Here is a 21,560-nt window from a genome sequence, read left to right on the forward strand (position 1 = left end):
GTTAGGATAATTGAACCTCGCACAGGTTCCGACCAATGAGATAGTGGAGCGTGATGGATCGTATGTAACGAAGTATCGAACAGTAATGAGACGGTGACTGGGAATAGTAACAAACTAAGATAGAAGAGATCCCCCGTACAGCCTGGTGCCCGTACGAGTTAGAATGCCTTGCTGACTCTCACTGTTGTATTCAAGTGACTTATGTCAAAGAGCTATGAAGAACTAAATACATGATAGTAAAAGAGCGTCCTTATATATCCAGTCCTCCATGTTTTGTATATCCTATATCGTATACCTTTGAAAGGTAGCAAGTATAAGGTATACGATATAATCCAATGATGTATCGTTGTTTTATATACCCTTATCTTATCCAAGATAACGGTATATTAAACATATCTTCACGTGACTTGGTGCGTGTCCCATACCAAAGTATCCACTTTGTGACATACTTCCATCTTGTTTGTAATCGTATGGTTCATACGCTCCAAACACCAAAGTGACCTTTCCTTCTTGGTCATAGTATAATTTAGCGTCATGCAGTTCAACTTCGTAACACCACTCTCCAACCACTTCTGAGCTTCCAGTTACCAATATCGGCATCGCAGCCTACTTATTGGCCGTCACAGTCTTGCCCCATAAGGGACTAACCACTAGCTAGGCTAGCCTCGGGTGTCCTGTCCCGTGGGCGGGTCGGATGGTTTTTAAAAGGGTTCCCGAGAATTGGTGCGGTTCTTAGGGCAAAAGCCCTACGGTGGCTAGATATAAAGCGCTAGCACGCGAGCCTTGGCAGCGGCACCCACTTGCAGCTGCCACGATAATTTGTGGTAATTGTTTTGGTGAGGGGTGTAGGAGTCGAACCTACGGCCTTGTCAATCAGCGAAGATGGGTACCGAATGGAGGCCCCAAGGATAGCCGTTACCACTTCAGCTATCCGCCCCCCTGATTTTGCCATGTTATCCTTGCTGAGTAGTGTCGGGTCAATAGTCTCCACAGGAGCGCTCAATTGAGTGATATCTATAGCCGATTGGATCTGTTCTATGGGCTCTGATTCGTTCTCGTCGTTATTGTTAGATAATTTAGATTTAGATGGTCTACCACGGGGCTGTTTTTTAATAGCTGTGAATGGGATTGCCTTAATTTTTTTAGCTGTTGGTATGATTCGTGAGGTTGTAGGGGCCTCTGGTGTTTATAGGCGTGTTGTTGATACTGTAGGCTTATTGATTTCAGTAGAAACTATAGGTGCTGTAGTTAATGTCTTTGTACGCTTTACCGCCCCTGAGATGCTTTTAGTGGTTGTTGATTTAGTCGTATTGGTGCGCTTCCTTGTGGTTGCTTGGATCTGCGCAGCTTCGTGAGGAGTAGGATCCTCATTCGCAGTAGTATTCTGTTGCATCGGCTTGGGCTGTAAGTACTGAGGCACCCAATGAAATGGTTCACAATTGATTAGCGCAATCTTAGCCTTATCTAAGGCCTCACGTCGTAAGCCACACTTGGTACTTATGACCTTATGTGAGCCACTGCAATTGGTACATTTTGGTGTGAATTCTATTCCCTGGCACTTCTTGCACATCTTATACCATCCTTCTCAACAATAAGGCCTATTGGTGTGGCTCCGAGATTGCCACACTATCCCCATGGAGATTGCATTGTTAGCCATAATTGGATTTATAAACTCAACAACAAGAGATCCTTCATGCTTGCTTTTAGGATTGGTAAGCCAGCCAACGTGTGCAATCTCAATCTTTACATTCCGGCTCTAGGTATGGTAATTTTCTACAGCTATTCGCTGTTTGAATTCCTTACCTAGATCTACGTTCCGGATAGGCATTCCATCAATTACAATTCCCCACATGGGTACCCGTATGTACGCTGTTTCCCTAAATTCATGAACTTAATTTTTTGCATGTCTGCGGAGGACCTCCGCTGCCGCTGCGTTCGATGCCCGTAGGCTAACATCCCCCAATGGGAGTGGTCAAGCAGCAATGAATACATGACTGGCTAGAGGCAGGCTTGGAGTGCCCTTCACTGCGTGGGCCCTGGCTCGTTTGGCTCGCTTCACGATCTCCGCAGGATGCAGTTCACGTATCTCCTTGCGGATAGCTTCATCGCGGATCTTAACGACAATCTCACAGTCCATACTCAGCTCTGTATGGCTAACACCTGGTGCGGAGGAGCCGGCGCTTCGAGATGAGGGTGCGGCTGCGCTCCGAAGACTGGCCTGCCAATTCTAGGTATTCCATGCTTTCCACGGGGATACAGATGACAATCTGGTTGTAGCGCTTGATTGAGATGCTTGATTGGATCGTGTCCGGAGCACCGCGGTGTCCTTTTGGACATCTACAAGCAGCCGCTTGAGATCTGTAAGGATTTCTGGACCAGATTTGTGAGTGGTAGTGAAGTCTTGTACGTTATTGATAAATCCTCTAATCATTGGATTATCCTTGCCTTCGCGAGGGTTTGAGTATATATACTGAGCGAGCAGCTCCGCTGCCTTAGCAAGGTCTTCCATTTTCGTATAAGTCTTGATTGGTCGTTGTTGGTTAGTGATTGGCGGTGGTGGTGGTGGTTGTTGAGCCCCGGCGCGTATTAGGACGCGTTGTTGTGGATGCAGATTTTCACCTGTTGAGTGTGTCAACATGCGCGCCTGAGCCATTACTACGCTCTTACCTAGTAAAAGTAGGCTCGATTGATAGCTCTTGACTCAGACGATAAACTGCTTGAGTTACAGCCGTTTCCGGCCGGACCTGGTGGCGTAATTTCAAAAAATTGATTTGCGCGAAGATAGATGTTCCCCACTATGTCATATTGTACGTGCTGTTTATGAATCCTCAATAAATCCCCATTATGGCGGCGTTTTATGAGGCGATTCGCATCTTTTAAATAAAGTGCGCCTGAGGCTTTTATCTGACGCTTGGTTTTTCTTGTTATTTTTGCGTTGTGCTGTGTCGCGCAGCCTTGCAAAATCCTCACGGTGTGAAAGGGTCAATCTTACTGTATTGCTGAGCTGAGCTACATACAATGAGGTACACGTACACGAGAATATTTGACATGGAGAGAAAAAGAAAGGAAGGAAACAAGCTCTCGATCCAGCCACAGAGATCTATATAATCTCTGTGCGTGGCACCTTGCTAAATACAGTACCGCTCTGGCGGTTCCCTATCTGGCAACCCGTAGGGCTGCAGCCCTACGACGGGAATGGCTTCACCTTTGACCTGGTACGGAGCCGGGACGGAGGTGGCTCTGTCACATGTATGCGCTTCACTAATGCTGGAGGTAACCCATTAGCTCTGCAGAGTGAGTTTAACCTGATTATCGTATTTCTTGCTGTCTTAATTCAAGCGTTGTAGTAGCTCTTCCATGTAAGTTGGCTGTCTAGGAGTATCCCGAGCCACCGTACTGTAGATTTGACAGTTGCTAACTCGCCTCCAACCCTAATCCGGGCTTGAGATATGTTTTGAGCCACTTGACGTCTGTGTCATCTATAAAAGAAAGCGGCCTCAGTCTTTTTGCGATCAAATTGTACCCCGTTAGCCACCCCCCACTCGATGGCTACTTCCGCGGCTTTCTCAAGGATCCTACAAGCCTCCTTCACTGAGCTTGCGGCTGTTATTAGGCCTTGGTCGTCCACAAAGGATAGACATCGAACCTCCGGCACACTCCTCTCAATGGCTCTTGATAGCCCATGAACGTATAGAACAAAGAGAATGGGTGACACTGGAGAGCCCTGAGGTAACCCAGAGCTTATCGGTACTTCCTTTCCCACGTGTCCATCAATTATAAGAGTGACTCGCCGGTCAGATAGAAACGAGACTACCCAGCGTATAAGGTCTCCATCCACGCTAGCCTCTCTGAGGACCTTGATTAGTCTGGCTAAGACAACATGGTCAAAGGCCCCCTTAATATCCATAAACAGTGCTGCAGCCAGCTTCCCATTCGCCCAGGCTTAGTGAATCTCCTCAACTAAGCATGCCACGGCGTCAATTGCACTGCGTTGCCTACGGCCTCCAAATTGGCCATCGTGGAAGAGATCTTGGGCCTCTGCAAAGCTTGTGATTAGCTCTGCAACGAGCTTCTCAATCACCTTGCCTAGGCACTTCAATAGGCTTATCACTCGATACGCGCTAGCCAGTGTGTAGTTGGTTTTGCCGTTCTTTCTCAAGAGAACCCCCTTAGCTATTTTCCAGATCCGCGGATGTATCCCAAGCCTAAGGCACTGCTTTACTAGGCTGACCACGCGCTCTGAATCTAAATTCCACAAGAGCCTGATGGCTCGGAAGTTCAGTAAATCTGTACCTGGAGCTTTCTCTAGTCCCTGGCTAAAGAGGGCATTCTTGACTGCTCCCTCGTTAACCAGCTTGTGGGCAGATCCAGGCTCAGGAAGCTGCAGCTCAATGTTGCTATTTGGAGCCTGTGGGAAAGCACGGTGTCTAAAAACCTCCTTCTTCTCACTAAAGATGGCTGCAATCACCTCCCCAGAGGCCTCGTCAGTTAGAGCTGGTGTGGTACTTTGTGTTTGTAGTTTGGTATTATTATTATTATTATTATTATTCAAGTTTATTGTCCGTACCCAGCCCTATTGGCTATGACAGACCTCTGGAAGCCTTGGTGAGACCCTACAGGCCTCACCCCTATCAGAATCCTACATACAAAAATTCAAAATAAATCACTATCTCGTCCCCATGTGGCCGATATGCCAGGGACCTTTGGGCACTCTCCCTAGGCTAATCCTTCCGGAGATCCCTTATAGTTCCAAACCCGTGGGCACACCTAATCAGTACAAACTCTGACTAGTGTGCCCTCACCCCTATTCATCCTCCAATGTGACACCTAGGCCACCTTCCTCCAACGTATCCCACCCCCACGCATCACTAGACTCAGCCTCTCTGGCTGTCCGCTCCTTATCATTGAATAGGTTGGCTTCAGCCACGAATTGCAGCAAACCCTGCGTCGCCCTAGGCTCAGCAAATAGCCTAGCCTCGGGGTTTTCCTCAGCCGCTGTAGGCAGTGGCACGCCTGCTTTTTTGAGGGCTTGATAGAGAGTTCTTCGTCCTGCACGACGTCCACGGCACTCAAAGAGTACATGCCTTACTGTCTCATGAGGTTCCTTGCAGGCCTGACACTCAGGCGATTCCCGTTGGCCTATCCGGTATAGATAGGTGCCAATTGGAGCATGTCCTGTCTTTAACTGGTAGTAACGACTAGCCACTCTTTTTGGAGCTTTTCCTGCCACTGGGTCAAGGTTCCAGCCTCGAGGCATCTTGTAGACACGTCCGTCTCTATGCCTGCCTTGTACAGCATTGATTTGAGCCCATTCAGATACTGCAGCTCTCCTTGCTTCCGTGCAAGCCCTTCTAACGTGCGCCAGAGATAGGTGCTCAAAACCAGGCGCGGTTTGTTTACTAGCTGCACGTTTAGCAGCTTGATCAGCCTGCTCGTTCCCTTCAATCCCTGAGTGGCCTGGGACCCATTGTATTGTGACTGGCTGGCCTCTCAAGGCTAGTTTCTTAGCTGCCCTGTGAGCCCTAAGAACAAGGGCTTGCCCAGGGCCTGGCCTTGTCGATCTGAGGCGATCAATAGCATTCTGTGCGTCAAGTAACACCCAGATAGGATCAAGAGGTTGCCTCTCCAGTGCCCATTCAAGGGCTGTGGCTACTCCCACTAGTTCTGCGTCAAAGACCTCGTGTCCGTGGCCCATTGGCACTTCTACGTGTTCCCAGGGGCCTTTAGGTACAGCCTGTAAAGTGACACCGGCTCCTGCACGTCCTGTATCGAGTCTGGAGCCATCAGACCAAAACGTTGTTCCAGCACGCTGTTGATTAGCCTCTGTTAGGGCCTCTTCCTTGTCAAGTACTCGGATCGAGCCTGGGAAGCCTTGGAGCTCGCATTGTTCAGTTCTCTCAATTCCTCCAGAGGGGTCTCTGCTCAGCCGTTAAGCGAGGTGCTTTGCAAGCCTTTGGCCGAGTCGATTTAGCACCTTGTTGTCTCTAGAGGCCCATTCACGGTCGTCCAGTGGTTGCTCTCCAGGTTGTGCGTGAAGGTCACCATGTCTGAGGGTGACTGGAAGTATCTGTGCTGTAGGATGCGTGTCAGGCAGTGTCAGTAGCCTCGCTGTATATTGAGCCACTCTAGCGTCCATTAAGACTGTCGCTGGCTCTAACGCTGCCTCTCTGATTAGGGCTCCGATTGGGGTTTTTGGGAACATGCCCGTAATACCTCTGGCTTGCTTATTAATTAGAATCTGGATCCTTTGTGCCCATGTTTTCTGGCCTTGCCACCATATCTCAGCACCCCACAGCAATTGGGCTTGCACTGTAGCCTTCTGTATGCGCCTCACTAATGCTGGAGGTAACCCATTAGCTCTGCAGAGTGAGTTTAACCTGATTATCGTATTTCTTGCTGTCTTAATTCAAGCGTTGTAGTAGCTCTTCCATGTAAGTTGGCTGTCTAGGAGTATCCCGAGCCACCGTACTGTAGATTTGACAGTTGCCAACTCGCCTCCAACCCTGATCCGGGCTCGAGATACGTTTTGGGCCACTTGACGTCTGTGTTGTCTATAAAAGAAAGCGGCCTCAGTCTTTTTGCGATCAAATTGTACCCCGTTAGCCACCCCCCACTCGATGGCTACTTCCGCGGCTTTCTCGAGGATCCTACAAGCCTCCTTCACTGAGCTTGCGGCTGTTATTAGGCCTTGGTCGTCCACAAAGGACAGACATCGAACCTCTGGCACACTCCTCTCAATGGCTCTTGATAGCCCATGAACGTATAGAACAAAGAGAATGGATGACACCGGAGAGCCCTGAGGTAACCCAGAGCTTATCGGTACCTCCTTTCCCACGTGTCCATCAATCACAAGAGTGACTTGCCAGTCAGATAGAAATGAGATCACCCAATGTATAAGATCTCCATCCACGCTAGCCTCTCTGAGTACCTCTACCAGTTTTGCTAGGATGACATGGTCAAAGGCCCCCTCAATATCCATAAATAGAGCTGCAGCTAACTTTCTATTTGCCCAAGCTTGATGGATCTCCTCAACTAGACATGCCACAGCATCAATTGCACTGCGTTGCCGACGGCCTCCAAATTGACCATCATGGAAGAGGTCTTGAGCCTCTGCAAAGTTTGTAATTAACTCTGCTACGAGCTTCTCAATCACCTTGCCAAGGCACTTCAATAGGCTTATCACTCGATACGCACTAGCCAGTGTGTAGTTGGTTTTACCGTTCTTTCTCAGTAGAACTCCCTTGGCTGTTTTCCAGACACGTGGATGTATCCCAAGCCTAAGGCACTGCCTAGTCAGGCTAACCACACGCTCTGAGTCTAGATTCCATAAGAGCCTGATAGCCCTGAAGTTCAGTAAATCTGTACCTGGAGCTTTCTCTAGTCCCTGGCTAAAGAGGGCATTCTTGACAACTTCCTCGTTAACCAGCTTGTGGGCCGATCCTCGCTCAGGAAGCTGTAACTCCATGTTACTGTTTGGAGCCTGTGGAAAAGCACGGTGTCTAAAAACCTCCTCCTTCTTGCTAAAGGTGGCTGCAATCACCTCCCCTGAGGCCTCATTGGTGAGGGCTGGTGTGGTGCCTTATGTTTGTGGTTTAGTATAGCGTAAGGCTGTCCAGCACCGTTTCTGATCTGGCAGAGAGCCCTCAGACGTGCCCTGAAGGAAACCCTCCCAGCACTCTCTTTTAGCTCTCCTGATCAGTGAATAGAAGCCCTTACGTGCTTCTCGATGCTTCTCGTCGCTAATCTCACCCGCTTGGTAGGCCTTACGAGCCTTGGAATACACGCTTTGTTCTGCCTCAATCTCACTGTTCCACCACCGCTTAGATTGAGCACAAAGCCTGATCTGTTTGCAGTGCTTGTTCAGGACCTCTGTCAATGTTCTCTCGATCCACTCAGCTTCACGTTCCACTTCCTCTGTTGAGGTTGTGTCTGTTAGTATTGGTTGAGTCTTTGCTAGTTCGTTCCAGGTGTCTTTTGCCTCCTGCAGAGCCTCCTTGTTTCCTAGTAGAGCCTCTATCTGCCACCCTGTGACTTCTTTCCTTGTGGGCTCTGTACTCGCAGTTGTCGGAGGTTCCCAGCTAGCCCAAATCATAACGTGATCTGACGGCGTGAGCCTCTGGCTTTCGATTTCCCATCCAGATAGAGGGCCAAGGGCTTGACTACTGATTGTGAGATCAATAATTGAGACCCTAGGCTCAGTAGATGTTTCTAATGATGCTGTAGAATCTCTAAGCTTATGAGGCCTTGTTGGCTCGTCAGGGTCGTTATTAATAAAGAGGTCATGCCTCATTATTAGATCCTCGAGGGATCTTGCGTTAACCCTCTGGTCGATATGGACATTCCACATCGGGCTGTGGGCGTTGAAGTCTCCAAGAATGAGGCATCGACCCTCTAGAATTGGTCCCCAATCAAGATCCGTGAGGGCTCTTCTTGTAAGTAGGCTCTCTCCTGAGTATGTGTGACGTGCACCTAACCAGTTGTCATAGCAGTTCACTATCCTCGTACGCCTCCCCTGTTCTAGCACGTCAACCACCATAAAATATGGATGGTTAGCTAGATCTGTACGCGCCTCCACCACTAATTCTCTCACTAAATCTCTCCGAATCGCTGTCACTACTCGAGCATGTTCTCGAGGACCCTCAGGCCAGTAGAACAGGAAGCCAGGATGGCTTATCTGGTATTTTCCACGTACTGGGGGTTCCTGGAGACAGGCTATCCCGGCACCAGCCTGTAGTGCTGCTTCTAGGGCTGTATGTACTACAGCGCCTGTACGGGCACAGTTATGTTGTAGTACTATCATAGATCCTCACTTTGAGGCGCTTCAGTGGCTGACTTGAGCTCTGGCTCTAGTGGTTGTTGGCTATTTCCCTCGTGAATATCAGCCTCTAATTGCATCTCAGGCAGCAATTCATCTTCTTCTGGAGTTGACGTCTCCTCCTCTAGAGACTGTCCAGGTCTCTCCTCCAAGGTCAGTACCGGTTTTGGAGGCACTACCGCGAATGTCTCATCTAATGGGATGAGGTCTTGTAAGGATTGTTCCCTCATTCTCTGGATAGCCCTTTGACGAGCCTCCCTAGCTTTAGGGCACTTAGGAGATGTAGCCTCGTGTGCACCTTTGCAGTTAGCGCACTTGATCACTGTGTGTTTGCAAGGTTTAGCTGGGCCAACCCTACAATCCACTACTATACATGAGTGCTCTACCCAATATAACCCGGACCCCAAAGGATTCGAAGCCCAGATCGATCGCCTATTCCTACGCCTATTGAGCTTTGCAAGGGCCTTTGCAGGCTTCTTTGCATCGAAACACCCTCATGGAAAACCCAGAGAGGCCTCCACGGGCCGCTGGGGATCCAGAAATCATGGGACCTGGATCTGGGGTCGATTTCTCGACACCCACCCAGGAACCGCAACAGCTGCCTTTAAATGCCCCTGCACTGTTTGCAGGACTTCAAGACAGCCAGAATCAGTCCAAAGAACCTACTTTGGATAATAGAGATACTCTACAAGAGCCACGACAGACTGGAGAAACGCAACAGACTCCAAGAACGACTCTCGAGAAAAGGAAGGCTTCTAGGCTGACCATAGGATCTCGGACCCCAATAACTAGATCTGGATTGAACGCAGCTCCAAAAAGAAAGATTACACTTGCCACAATACGTGCAACAAGTGCTCCCATAGAGAACAGCCTCGTGATGAGCCTGATTGAGGATCTCAACAGCCAAACGCAAGAGGCTGTCCAACAGCTCTCCGTCGAGCTTACAACCGCAAGAAACGTGATCAGCATGCAACAGGGTCTTATTACCACCCTCAACGCTAGGCTAGAGAGCCTAGAGACTTACGTGAACGCGCTACAAAGCCGTCAAATCCTACCACTCGACCCCTGTGACACAACGCGTGAGGTTGCGGCGCACGGGCCACCGCCAAGAGCCGCTTCCACGGGAGGTTTAGCGTCCACCCCAATACAGCTAGATGCCGCGCCTGAGAGCCGCGCGATAAACTCAACCGCACCTCAGCCGCAGCCGCGATATCAGAATCCAACAAAGGCTACGAAACAAGCCGTACAGCCACCTGAGGGCCCCAAAAAAGTATTTGGAACCGCCGCGCAGACCACCAAACAGCCTGAAACTACCGCTAAGCCACTGACCAAGCCCGCACCTACGAAATGGGCCGCTATTGCCGCGAATAATACCCAATCTGGAGGATGGAAAACCGTCCAGTATAACAGGCCTCAGCACCCTCTAAGGCTCTATCGATAACTGACTGGAAGCCTGTGAGTACCCGGAGCAAGGAGGAAAGACGCCTCATCTTCAGACGACGATATCCTAAAGATGCTCCGACCGCATTGAAAGCTGATGTTCTCTTGGCCCTTAACCGTGCCCTTGCAAAGGCAGGTTTTCCTGACTTTGTAAGAGCAGTCGATTCTGGATACGCGGCCTCAGGGGCCTTAACAGTGCTCCTAGAGCGAGGCACTCGCAGCAGCACCCTCGTGCCCGTCTACAACGATACTCTACTAGCCGCTGTAAGGCAAACAGATCCAGCAGTTATTTCCGTGGAGATTAGCGAACAGTGGCACCGTGTTAAGGTACAGGCAGTGCCTGTGGACCGCTACATGTATAATGACCAAGGCCTAGCACTAGCCCAAGAAGAGATTGAGCTGGGAACACCATATAGGCTTAAACGAGAGCCAACGTGGCTCAAAAGAGCCAAGACTATACAGGCTAGCAACCAGAGATTTGCCACGATTGTGATCACAGTAGGTTCTTTGGAGGAAGCTCGAACACTGATCAATAAAGGCATCAAGTTTGGAGGCCGACACCATCGAGTAGCACCTTATTGGGAGTCAAATCCTGAGAGTATCTGCCCTCGATGCTGCGGAATTGGCCACTCTGGCTTCATGGCTTGTGGTGGCAGGTCTCCTAAATGCGCGATCTGCGCAGGTGATCATGAGGCAATAGAGCACTCATGTATAGTAGTGGATTGTAGGGTTGGCCCAGCTAAACCTTGCAAACACACAGTGATCAAGTGCGCTAACTGCAAAGGTGCACACGAGGCTACATCTCCTAAGTGCCCTAAAGCTAGGGAGGCTCGTCAAAGGGCTATCCAGAGAATGAGGGAACAATCCTTACAAGACCTCATCCCATTAGATGAGACATTCGCGGTAGTGCCTCCAAAACCAGTACTGACCACAGAGGAGAGATCTGGACAGTCTCTAGAGGAGGAGACGTCAACTCCAGAAGAAGATGAATTGCTGCCTGAGATGCAATTAGAGGCTGATATTCACGAGGGAAATAGCCAACAACCACTAGAGCCAGAGCTCAAGTCAGCTACTGAAGCGCCTCAAAGTGAGAATCTATGATAGTACTACAACATAACTGTGCCCATATGGTGGCAAGGCCAGAAAACATGGGCACAAAGGATCCAGATTCTGATCAATAAGCAAGCCAGAGGTATTACGGGCATGTTCCCAAAAACCCCAATCGGAGCCCTAATCAGAGAGGCAGCGTTAGAGCCAGCGACAGTCTTACTGGACGCTAGAGTAGCTCGATATACAGCGAGGCTACTAGCTCTGCCTGACACGCATCCTACAGCGCAGATACTTCCAGTCACCCTCAGACATGGTGACCTCCACGCACAACCTGGAGAGCAACCACTGGACGACCGTGAATGGGCCTCTAGAGACAACAAGGTGCTAAATCGACTTGGCCAAAGGCTTGCAAAGCACCTTGCTCAACGGTTAAACAGAGACCCCTCTGGGGGAATCGAAAGAACTGAACGATGCGAGCTCAAAAGCTTCCCAGGCTCGATCCGAGTACTTGACAAGGAAGAGGCCCTAACAGAGGCTAATCAACAGCGTGCTGGAACAACGTTTTGGTCAGACGGCTCTAGACTCGATACAGGACGTGCAGGAGCCGGTGTCACTTTACAGGCTGTACCTGGAGGCCCCTGGGAACACGTAGAGGTGCCAATGGGCCACGGACACGAGGTGTTTGACGCAGAACTAGTGGGAGTAGCCACAGCCCTTGAATGGGCACTGGAGAGGCAACCTCTTGGTCCTATCTGGGTGTTCCTTGACGCACAGAATGCTATTGATCGCCTCAGATCGACAAGGCCAGGCCCTGGGCAAGCCCTTGTTCTCAGGGCTCACAAGGCAGCTGAGAAACTAGCCTTGAGAGGCCAACCAGTCACAATACAATGGGTCCCAGGCCACTCAGGGATTGAAGGGAACGAGCAGGCTGATCAAGCTGCTAAACGTGCAGCTAGTAAACAAACCGCGCCTGGTTTTGAGCACCTATCTTTAGCGCACGTTAGAAGGGCTTGCACGGAAGCAAGGAGAGCCGCAGTATCTGAATGGGCTCAAATCAATGCTGTACAAGGCAGGCATAGAGATGGACGTGTCTACAAGATGCCTCGAGGTTGGAACCTTGACCCAGTGGCAGGAAAAGCTCCGAAAAGATTGGCTAGTCGATACTACCAGTTAAAGACAGGACATGCCCCAATTGGTACCTATCTATACCGGATAGGCCGACGGGAATCGCCTGAGTGTCAGGCCTGCAAGGAACCTCATGAGACAGTAAGGCATGTACTCTTTGAGTGCCGTGGACGTCGAACAGGACGAAGAACTCTCTATCAAGCCCTCAAAAAAGCAGGCGTGCCACTGCCTACAGCGGCTGAGGAAGACCCCGAGGCTAGGCTATTTGCTGAGCCTAGAGCGACGCAGGGCTTGCTGCAATTCGTGGCTGAAGCCAACCTATTCAATGATAAGGAGCGGACAGCCAGAGAGGCTGAGTCTAGTGATGCGTGGGGGTGGGATACGTTGGAGGAAGGTGGCCTAGGTGTCACATTGGAGGATGAATAGGGGTGAGGGCACGCTAGTCAGAGTTTGTACTGATTAGGTGTGCCCACGGGTTTGGAACTATAAGGGATCTCCGGGAGGATTAGCCTAGGGAGAGTGCCCAAAGGTCCCTGGCATATCGGCCACATGGGGACGAGATAGTGATTTATTTTGAATTTTTGTATGTATGATTCTGATAGGGGTGAGGCCTTTAGGGTCTCACCAAGGCTTCCAGAGGTCTGTCATAGCCAATAGGGCTGGGTACGGACAATAAACTTGATTAATAATAATAATAATAATACATGAGTGCTCTATTGCCTCATGATCACCTGCGCAGATCGCGCATTTAGGAGACCTGCCACCACAAGCCATGAAGCCAGAGTGGCCAATTCCGCAGCATCGAGGGCAGATACTCTCAGGATTTGACTCCCAATAAGGTGCTACTCGATGGTGTCGGCCTCCAAACTTGATGCCTTTATTGATCAGTGTTCGAGCTTCCTCCAAAGAACCTACTGTGATCACAATCGTGGCAAATCTCTGGTTGCTAGCCTGTATAGTCTTGGCTCTTTTGAGCCACGTTGGCTCTCGTTTAAGCCTATATGGTGTTCCCAGCTCAATCTCTTCTTGGGCTAGTGCTAGGCCTTGGTCATTATACATGTAGCGGTCCACAGGCACTGCCTGTACCTTAACACGGTGCCACTGTTCGCTAATCTCCACGGAAATAACTGCTGGATCTGTTTGCCTTACAGCGGCTAGTAGAGTATCGTTGTAGACGGGCACGAGGGTGCTGCTGCGAGTGCCTCGCTCTAGGAGCACTGTTAAGGCCCCTGAGGCCGCGTATCCAGAATCGACTGCTCTTACAAAGTCAGGAAAACCTGCCTTTGCAAGGGCACGGTTAAGGGCCAAGAGAACATCAGCTTTCAATGCGGTCGGAGCATCTTTAGGATATCGTCGTCTGAAGATGAGGCGTCTTTCCTCCTTGCTCCGGGTACTCACAGGCTTCCAGTCAGTTATCGATAGAGCCTTAGAGGGTGCTGAGGCCTGTTATACTGGACGGTTTTCCATCCTCCAGATTGGGTATTATTCGCGGCAATAGCGGCCCATTTCGTAGGTGCGGGCTTGGTCAGTGGCTTAGCGGTAGTTTCAGGCTGTTTGGTGGTCTGCGCGGCGGTTCCAAATACTTTTTTGGGGCCCTCAGGTGGCTGTACGGCTTGTTTCGTAGCCTTTGTTGGATTCTGATATCGCGGCTGCGGCTGAGGTGCGGTTGAGTTTATCGCGCGGCTCTCAGGCGCGGCATCTAGCTGTATTGGGGTGGACGCTAAACCTCCCGTGGAAGCGGCTCTTGGCGGTGGCCCGTGCGCCGCAACCTCACGCGTTGTGTCACAGGGGTCGAGTGGTAGGATCTGACGGCTTTGTAGGGCGTTAACGTAGGTCTCTAGGCTCTCTAGCCTAGCGTTGAGGGTAGTAATGAGGCCCTGTTGGGTATTGATCACGTTTCTGGCAGTCGTCAGCTCCGCGGAGAGCTGGTGGACCGCCTCTTGCAGATGGCTGTTGAGGTCCTCGATCAGGCCCATCACAAGGCTATCCTCTGCAGGAGCACTTGCTGCACACATTGCGGTAAGTGTAATCTTCCTCTTCGGAGCCGCGCTCAATCCAGACCTAGTTATAGGAGTCCGGGATCCTATAGTCAGCCTTGAGGCCTTCCTTTTCTCGAGGATCATTCCTGGGGCTTGTTGGGTTTCTCCAGTCTGTCGTGGCGCTTGTAGAGCGTCGCTGTTGCTCAAAGTAGGTTCATTGGACTGTTTCTGACAGTCTCCAAGTCCTGCAAAGAGTGCACGGGTAGTTGGAGGTAGCTGTGGCGGTTCCTGGGAGGGTGTCGATGAATCAACCCCAGATCCAGGTCCCATGATTTCTGGATCTCCAGTGGCCCCTGGAGGCCTCTCTGGACTTTCCATGAGGGTTTTTCGATGCTAAGAAGCTGCAAAGGCCCTTGGAAAGCTCAATAAGCGTGGTTCGTCGTCAAATCAGGATCTCAGAGATCGTGACTCTGTGTAACAACGTTACGAGGGATATGTATAGTTACGTTCGAGAGGGATCACTGAAGGCTAAGCACACAAGGTAGGGTATGGAATGTCAATGTACTGAAACCTATCTTCTGCTATCCTGGAGCATCTGCTATCTTTATAGACATATAAGTTATACCAGATCTCCCTATTCCGAATAGCTCCAACAGTCGAGGTGGAGCTGAAACCATCCTCGAACATATAAACCTTCTCCTGCTGTAGTTGAAACCCAACTTGAGACGTCATGGGTGCATTTCTTAGAATAGTGAGACCCCCAAGCCTGCTGGTTGTTACAACTATCCCCCTCTTCAAGGGCTTGCGTCCACGCGAGCCATGAAGTACGCATTTGCTAGATCTGGTATGATCCATGTAGTGGGAAAACCGAGGATATTGGACAAAAACCACTATAGTACATCGTCTGGCTTCACCTTCTTTTGCGTTTTCGGGATTTCTCGAAACCTTGGATCAACCTTGGTACATTCATATCATCTTCTGGTATCCATTGATTGTATTCCGAAGGCCATCCTGTCCACTTAATCAGGTAGTGAACCTTTCCCTTTATCATTCATTTATCTCGGATTTCTTCCACCTCATATTCCTCAGGATTGTCTTCTAGTTCTGGTAATGGCATCATCTCTTGTTTCTCCCTAGAATGGTATTCTTCGAGCAACTAGATTGGGAACACATCATGAAGTCGTGAGTATTACTGGGGAAGTGCTAGTCGATATGCCTGAGACCCTATTACCTCTGTAATTCGAAAAGGGCCAACAAATCAAGGTTAGAGCTTCTTGTTTTTAAGCTTCAGATTCCGTGTCGATAACTTCACTAGGCTTCCTCTTTTAAAGGTCTTCAGCGTATGTCGCTTGTTATAATATTCGATTTGACATTGCCGTGCCGTGTTCAGCTGGTCTCGCAGTCCTTGTCTGAGTTTATAGAGTTTTCGAATACGGTCCTTGGCTGCAGGTATCTCCCCTTCTGGGACATTGTCCGCAACGTCGATGTGAAATTCCAGGTCAAACCCATATAGGGCCTTAAACAGGGATACGCGAAGCGTGTGATTCATGCTGTTATTGTATGCAAACGCGGCTGTAGGCAGTAGCTTTGCCCAATCCATTTATTCAAGGCTAGTAAATGCTCGCAAGTAGCCTTCGATAATCCTATTTAGGATCTCTGTCTGGCCATCGGTCTGTGGATGAAAAGCAGTGGACATTCTTCTCTTGATAAAGGAATAGTGGCATATCTCAGCCTAAAACTTACTAGTGATTCTCAAGTCTCTGTCTGATACAATCCCACTGGGGCATCCATATCGCAATTCGACTTCTTTATGGAGCAATTCCGCCATCTCGGCTGCGTCAATAGTATCCTGGACAGGCAGGAATATAGCCATCTTAGTGTATTGATCCACGACTGTCAGAATGGCGTTATATTCCTCCGTCCCTACTTTGGATACTAGCAATTAAGTGATAAAATCCATTAATATCTCCTTCCATGGCCTGCTTGGCTGTGGTAAGGGATCCAATTGCCCATAGGGCTTATGTCTTGGAGCGGCATTTCCTTGACAGACTGGACACATCTGTACGTATTCCTCGACGTCTTGTCTCATGCCCTCCCATTTGAACTTCCACTGTAAGAGGTCCAATGTCTTTTGGATTCCCCAATGCCCGGCGGATGGTTCGTCATGGTGTAACCTTAGGATCTCATGTACTAGACTCCTTTAGTTAGGGACCAGTATCCGGCCCTTGTACAGTAACACTCCATCACTTGTACGGCCATAGTGCAGTCTTGTAGAGTCTCCTTCGCTGAGGTCCTTGTCTACCCGCATACAGAAGGCATCTTCTATCTGGGCAGCTGCTACCAACTGCCGCAGGCCCTCTGAGGGTTCCTGCCGTGGTGCTTCGTTCAGGACCGCCTGCTGAGCCCTTTGGCGTGTGACCTTCTGAGTCAATACACACCGAATGAGGTGATCAGCCTTAACCCCATCTCCTTGGGGTGTCACAGAGGGTCCCAATGGGCCCGGACACACTGTCCCCCTCTGCTATTTGGATTCCTGTCTTCCCGACTCACTGTTGTATACACAGGTTTCTGTTAGCACTTGTCGTCCCAACTCACTGTTGTATTCACAAGCCCAACCTTGCACCTGTTGTCCCAACTCACTGTCGTATACATAGGTGACCACATCTTGTGGCTTTTTACTTGCTTGCGTTGACTCCTCGCCAACCTTGCAGGTCTTCTCTTCCTCACTTCCTTGAGGATTTCCATCATCGCAGGATTGTATCACCCTCCGACGATAGCTTGTGCAGATCTGTTGTACGCGAGCGATCTTTGCCCTTAGCGTCATCAATAACCCTAAGGATAAGTCTTCTGGATCATCCTTCTAATTTTGTCTTATATAGTCTGGTCTTCGTGATGGCGCGTCTGCCGGATTTGTTGATCCCGACCGCCATTTAATTACGAAATCGTATGGTGTAAGGTAATAGCACCATTGTGCTTGACGACCATTTAGCCTAGACTGCTTCATGAAAGTCTGCAAATTGTGATGGTCCGTCAGTACCTCCACTGGATACTTACTACCCTCCAAGTAGTGTCTCCAATGCTTGAAAGCTCTCACAATTGCTAGCATTTCTTGGTCCGGTGTCCCATAGTTCAGTTCGGGACCCTTGAACTGTCTAGAATAGAAGGCAATAGGGTGCCATTGTTCTTCAAACAACTGCGATAGTATTCCACTAAGTGTGTATTTGGATGCATCAGTCTCCAGCCGCGTTAGAAGGTCTGGATCGAAGTGTTGCAGCAATGATACGGTTTCAAAAGCACTCAATAACTCAAGGAATGCCTCCTGCTGAGTATTACCCCATTCCCTGCGGAAATCACCAGTTTTCTTGCCATCCTTACTGCCCTTCATCAGGCTTGTAAGTGGCCTGGCAATGCGCGAATACCCTTGAATGAATCTTCTGTAGAAGTTACAGAACCCAAGGAACACTTGAATATCCCAGTACGATCCTGGTGGATGTTCCTTCCACTCGCTAATCGTTCGGACTCTCTCTGGGTCCATTTTGACTCCCTGGTCATTGATGATGAAGCCCAGGAACTCCATTTCATTCTGGTAGAACTGGCACTTCGAGGGTTTTGCATACAGTTCGGCTGTTCGTAGCCGTTCACATACAAGTCTTAAATGCTCCGTATGCTCTTCCTCCGTCTTGGAGAAGATCAGGATATTATCCAGATACACAATGCAAAAGTCATCAACCAAACCTCTCAGGGCCTGGTTAATATAACCTTGAAACGCCGCTGGTGCATTTGTCAGCCCAAACGGCATCACTAAGTACTCATAATGGCCATAACGGGTGCGGAATGCCGTCTTCCACTCGTCTCCTGGCCGGATTCGAATGCGATAGTATGCATCCTTCAAATCAATCTTGCTGAACACTCTAGCTCCATTCACGCGGTCCAGTATTTCGCCTATCAATGGCAATAGGTATCGGTTCTTAATGGTGACTTTGTTAAGGCCTCGGTAATCGACACAGAGTCTCAGTGTACCGTCCTTCTTTGGTACGAATAGGATCAGTGATGCAGCTGGACTTTTTGACGGTCTGATGAAGCCTTTCTCGAGATTCTCTTGGAGGTAGCGCTATAGGACTTCCAGTTCTGCTCGTGACAATGGGTAGAGTGGCCCATATGGCGGTTCTTGTCCTTCTTGGATCTTAATTGCCAGGTCAACTCCTTCACGGTTTGGTGCTAGCTTTTCTGCATTTTGAGGAGAGAAAACGTCGGCATATTCCTTCAAGGTACTTGGCAGACTATCCTTGCTATCTATATAGCTAGTCTTGTCAAGTAGTGGATTATACTCCATGAGTGCGTATACCTTTAGTCCTTTCATCAGTCTCTTCCGGAATGTCTTAGTCGATTCGACTTTTACATAGTGCTCAGTTGGTTCTCCATTGGTGGGTAGGTGGAATCGCCACTGGTTGCCCCCAGTCTCTTTTGTCCGTAATGAGATATCAACTCCAATCTCTCCCAGTGTATGTTCTCCTAAGAGCAATGGTGCGTCTTCTGGCGCTTTATTCACGGCTAGGAAAGGCCTTTGATAGGAACGAGTGACCCCATAATGGTTAGTCATACTCCATGTGGCCCAATAAGCCCCTTTCGCTTCGTGCTGAACATTCCCAGCTGACTGCCATAGCTTAGGGTACCCTTTGATATACGGCTTCAGTCCTCGCTGTTCTGCAAAGTCAATACCAATCGTGTCGATTTCTGCGCACGTATCCAGTGCGATCTCTACGTCCTCTGGATCGCTGTCCAAGACGTTTAGCTGGCCCATGGTGCGTAGGTAATTCCCCGTACGCATCCGCGGCTCTTCTTCAGGACCCGAAGGGAGCCTTATTCGTTTTCCGACAAGTCTGAAAGGTCCCATGCCTGCTCAGCCATTCGGTTATGACCTTTCTTCCGGCCAACTTTTTGGATGATGTGAATGCCTGGTTTCTTCTTCTCAGCATCTCCCTTATCATCCTTTTTATGGTAGCTAGTAAGATGCTCTGTACTACCACAAGTGAAGCAAATTCGCTCTCCTTTCTCATTTTTGCCCGAGGCAAATTCCTTTGGGCCTCTTAGCTTTCCTGTTTTATTCTGGGCCTTGTCCTCATTTTTATTGTCCATTTTTGAGGCATGCTTTGATGAAACAAGTGGGGTGGTTGGATTATCAGTCCTGGTCTCTGGTTTTTTAGGGTCCTTCTTTCTAGGATTCTTTTCATCATGCTTGATCTCTTCCCACATACGTGTGGCGAGAGACAGCATTGCTTGTCGAGTTTGAGGCAATGGATTGATTCCGCTAAGTTGAATGGCACGCTGTAGACTTGGTCGCAACCGGCTGAAGAATTCCATTGCTTGAGTACGTTCATTCTTCGGCTCCATTTCTCTCTCAAGGCTTGTGAGATAAGCGTCAAAAGCCCATGGGGTTTGATCAAATCTCTGTCTGGCCTTGCTCCACTCAATCTGTGTTTTGATCTCGTCGTTTCCTTGGTCCCGAATAGTAGAGTCAAGCCAGGTACTAAAGGCTTTCCAGTTATATTTATCGTCAGGAGCGGAGCGGATATGGTTATTCCACATTGTTTTGCAATCTTCATGAAGGTGAATCAGTGCCTTGATTACTTTGGTTCGGTTGTTGTCATATTTATATGGGGATGCATTGAAAGCTCGTTGGATCTCAATCTTCCAATCGCTCCAGGCTTTGAGGGTTGCACCTATTTTGAGTTCTTTGATATTATCGTATTTAAGGTCATGATCGGCTCGTCGTTTACGTGGTCTGTCGTCCTCATCGTTGGTGTTTTCATTAGCCCGTTTTCCTGTACGAGCTTTCACGAGTACCCGGATCCTGTCAGTAAGGACTCGAAGTTGTTCGGTAGACAGTGGTTGATTATCCACAATCTCTTGCATCTCGCGAAGTCCCATCGGTCGGTGGACGTCCACTTCGCCATCCTGGGTTTCGCTATTGTCGCTGGATTCGGTGGGTCCCTGAGTAGGACCAACGCCCATTCCATTGTCCTGTTGGTCGTTCTGGCTGTCCAAAGACTCTGAACGAGCAATTCTCCTTGTAGATACTGCCATTGTGATTGGTCTCGAAGGATAGAGGTTTCAGAGTTGTAACAACGTTACGAGGGATATGTATAGTTACGTTCGAGAGGGATCACTGAAGGCTAAGCACACAAGGTAGGGTATGGAATGTCTATGTACTGAAACCTATCTTCTGCTATCCTGGAGCATCTGCTATCTTTATAGACATATAAGTTATACCAGATCTCCCTATTCCGAATAGCTCCAACAGTCGAGGTGGAGCTGAAACCATCCTCGAACATATAAACCTTCTCCTGCTGTAGTTGAAACCCAACTTGAGACGTCATGGGTGCATTTCTTAGAATAGTGAGACCCCCAAGCCTGCTGGTTGTTACACTCTGATGGCATACTTGAATAGAAAACTAACATCCTCATCCCTGAATATGTACTGACTGCATAGATGTGCCCTGGAATATAATCCAAGTGTGCCATGATACATGAAGCGAATGATCCCGCCTATTAGTATAATGATTTTGTCAAAGAATGTAACCTTGTGGCCAATCGTTTAGAGTAAATTGCTAAGGAGGAAAAGAGCTCCGCCAAGGAAGCTAAAGACGCGAAGGATGGAAAGGCTTCTAAAGACAACAAGACCAACAAGTCATTAACTGGACAAGGAGGTGGAAAGGGTGCTGCAAAGGCACCTAGGGTTTATCTCTCTGAGAAGGAAAAAGAGCGGTTGAAGGAGGAATAGTTGTATTTTAACTGTAAGTAGCCAGGTCACATCAACCATAACTGTCCCTTGCGCAAGAAGCCTATTATTGATGTCAAGAGTATTGAGGAGTCGGAGACCACTGTTGTCGACTAGGGAAACGACGAGGCCTAGGGGAAGTCTCCTTCTTAGGCCAGAATAGTATCAATTGTTGGGCTTTGGATTTATTTAGATTGCTAGGGAATAATAAGGAAAGTTTCACAATACCAATCTGATTAGCAAAGAATTCGCTATTAATCGCATCTAGAGCATTAGCTGATACTGGAGCAAACGGGTTAGCCTTAATCAATCAGCATTTGGCTAGCTTGCTAGTACGCTACTTTCAGACCAGATTAGTCACCTTGGATAACGC

At 49.0% G+C, this 21,560-nt stretch overlaps 8 protein-coding genes across 8 annotated transcripts, besides 8 other annotated features; 1 reads left to right on the plus strand and 7 right to left on the minus strand.

The window, feature by feature from the left end:
• Positions 1-1,972: 1,972 nt before the first annotated feature.
• On the minus strand, positions 1,973-6,045 carry TSTA_121350 (reverse transcriptase, putative; the record flags this gene model as incomplete). The annotated part of the gene is made up of 10 exons (XM_002482339.1): positions 1,973-2,218; positions 2,258-2,700; positions 2,745-2,920; positions 2,971-3,009; positions 3,142-3,267; positions 3,543-3,942; positions 4,000-4,448; positions 4,592-4,628; positions 4,828-5,918; positions 5,975-6,045. 10 exons carry the CDS (start codon positions 6,043-6,045, stop codon positions 1,973-1,975), a joined length of 3,078 nt encoding a protein of 1,025 aa, XP_002482384.1.
• Positions 3,248-4,522: a mobile genetic element.
• Positions 4,525-4,549: a microsatellite.
• Positions 5,066-8,728: a mobile genetic element.
• On the minus strand, positions 6,407-8,290 carry TSTA_121360 (reverse transcriptase, putative; the record flags this gene model as incomplete). Its single annotated transcript, XM_002482340.1, has 2 exons — positions 6,407-7,578; positions 7,717-8,290. The coding sequence occupies 2 exons, from the start codon at positions 8,288-8,290 to the stop codon at positions 6,407-6,409; spliced, it is 1,746 nt and encodes a 581-aa protein (XP_002482385.1).
• Positions 8,729-9,311: 583 nt separating the features above from the next.
• On the plus strand, positions 9,312-12,856 carry TSTA_121370 (uncharacterized protein; the record flags this gene model as incomplete). The annotated part of the gene is made up of 4 exons (XM_002482341.1): positions 9,312-10,211; positions 10,268-10,979; positions 11,040-11,342; positions 11,394-12,856. 4 exons carry the CDS (start codon positions 9,312-9,314, stop codon positions 12,854-12,856), a joined length of 3,378 nt encoding a protein of 1,125 aa, XP_002482386.1.
• Positions 11,375-12,595: a mobile genetic element.
• A 257-nt stretch (positions 12,857-13,113) lies between the features above and the next one.
• Positions 13,114-13,133: a microsatellite.
• Positions 13,134-13,143: 10 nt separating this feature from the next.
• On the minus strand, positions 13,144-14,787 carry TSTA_121380 (uncharacterized protein; the record flags this gene model as incomplete). Its single annotated transcript, XM_002482342.1, has 3 exons — positions 13,144-13,272; positions 13,346-13,873; positions 14,014-14,787. The coding sequence occupies 3 exons, from the start codon at positions 14,785-14,787 to the stop codon at positions 13,144-13,146; spliced, it is 1,431 nt and encodes a 476-aa protein (XP_002482387.1).
• An 868-nt stretch (positions 14,788-15,655) lies between these two features.
• Positions 15,656-16,843: a mobile genetic element.
• Positions 15,674-16,282, minus strand: TSTA_121390 (uncharacterized protein; the record flags this gene model as incomplete). The annotated part of the gene is made up of 2 exons (XM_002482343.1): positions 15,674-15,981; positions 16,153-16,282. 2 exons carry the CDS (start codon positions 16,280-16,282, stop codon positions 15,674-15,676), a joined length of 438 nt encoding a protein of 145 aa, XP_002482388.1.
• Positions 15,914-16,399: a mobile genetic element.
• TSTA_121400 (uncharacterized protein) lies at positions 16,610-17,233 on the minus strand (the record flags this gene model as incomplete). The annotated part of the gene is made up of 2 exons (XM_002482344.1): positions 16,610-16,917; positions 17,005-17,233. 2 exons carry the CDS (start codon positions 17,231-17,233, stop codon positions 16,610-16,612), a joined length of 537 nt encoding a protein of 178 aa, XP_002482389.1.
• Positions 17,234-17,269: 36 nt separating this feature from the next.
• Positions 17,270-19,210, minus strand: TSTA_121410 (gag/polymerase/env polyprotein, putative; the record flags this gene model as incomplete). The annotated part of the gene is made up of 2 exons (XM_002482345.1): positions 17,270-18,520; positions 18,755-19,210. The coding sequence occupies 2 exons, from the start codon at positions 19,208-19,210 to the stop codon at positions 17,270-17,272; spliced, it is 1,707 nt and encodes a 568-aa protein (XP_002482390.1).
• Positions 17,291-18,697: a mobile genetic element.
• Positions 19,211-19,269: 59 nt separating the features above from the next.
• On the minus strand, positions 19,270-20,493 carry TSTA_121420 (uncharacterized protein; the record flags this gene model as incomplete). The annotated part of the gene is made up of 2 exons (XM_002482346.1): positions 19,270-20,129; positions 20,187-20,493. 2 exons carry the CDS (start codon positions 20,491-20,493, stop codon positions 19,270-19,272), a joined length of 1,167 nt encoding a protein of 388 aa, XP_002482391.1.
• Positions 20,494-21,560: the final 1,067 nt, after the last annotated feature.

This window comes from Talaromyces stipitatus, genomic scaffold (genome assembly GCF_000003125.1).
Source record: "Talaromyces stipitatus ATCC 10500 scf_1105507295555 genomic scaffold, whole genome shotgun sequence".
Classification (NCBI taxonomy): domain Eukaryota; kingdom Fungi; phylum Ascomycota; class Eurotiomycetes; order Eurotiales; family Trichocomaceae; genus Talaromyces; species Talaromyces stipitatus.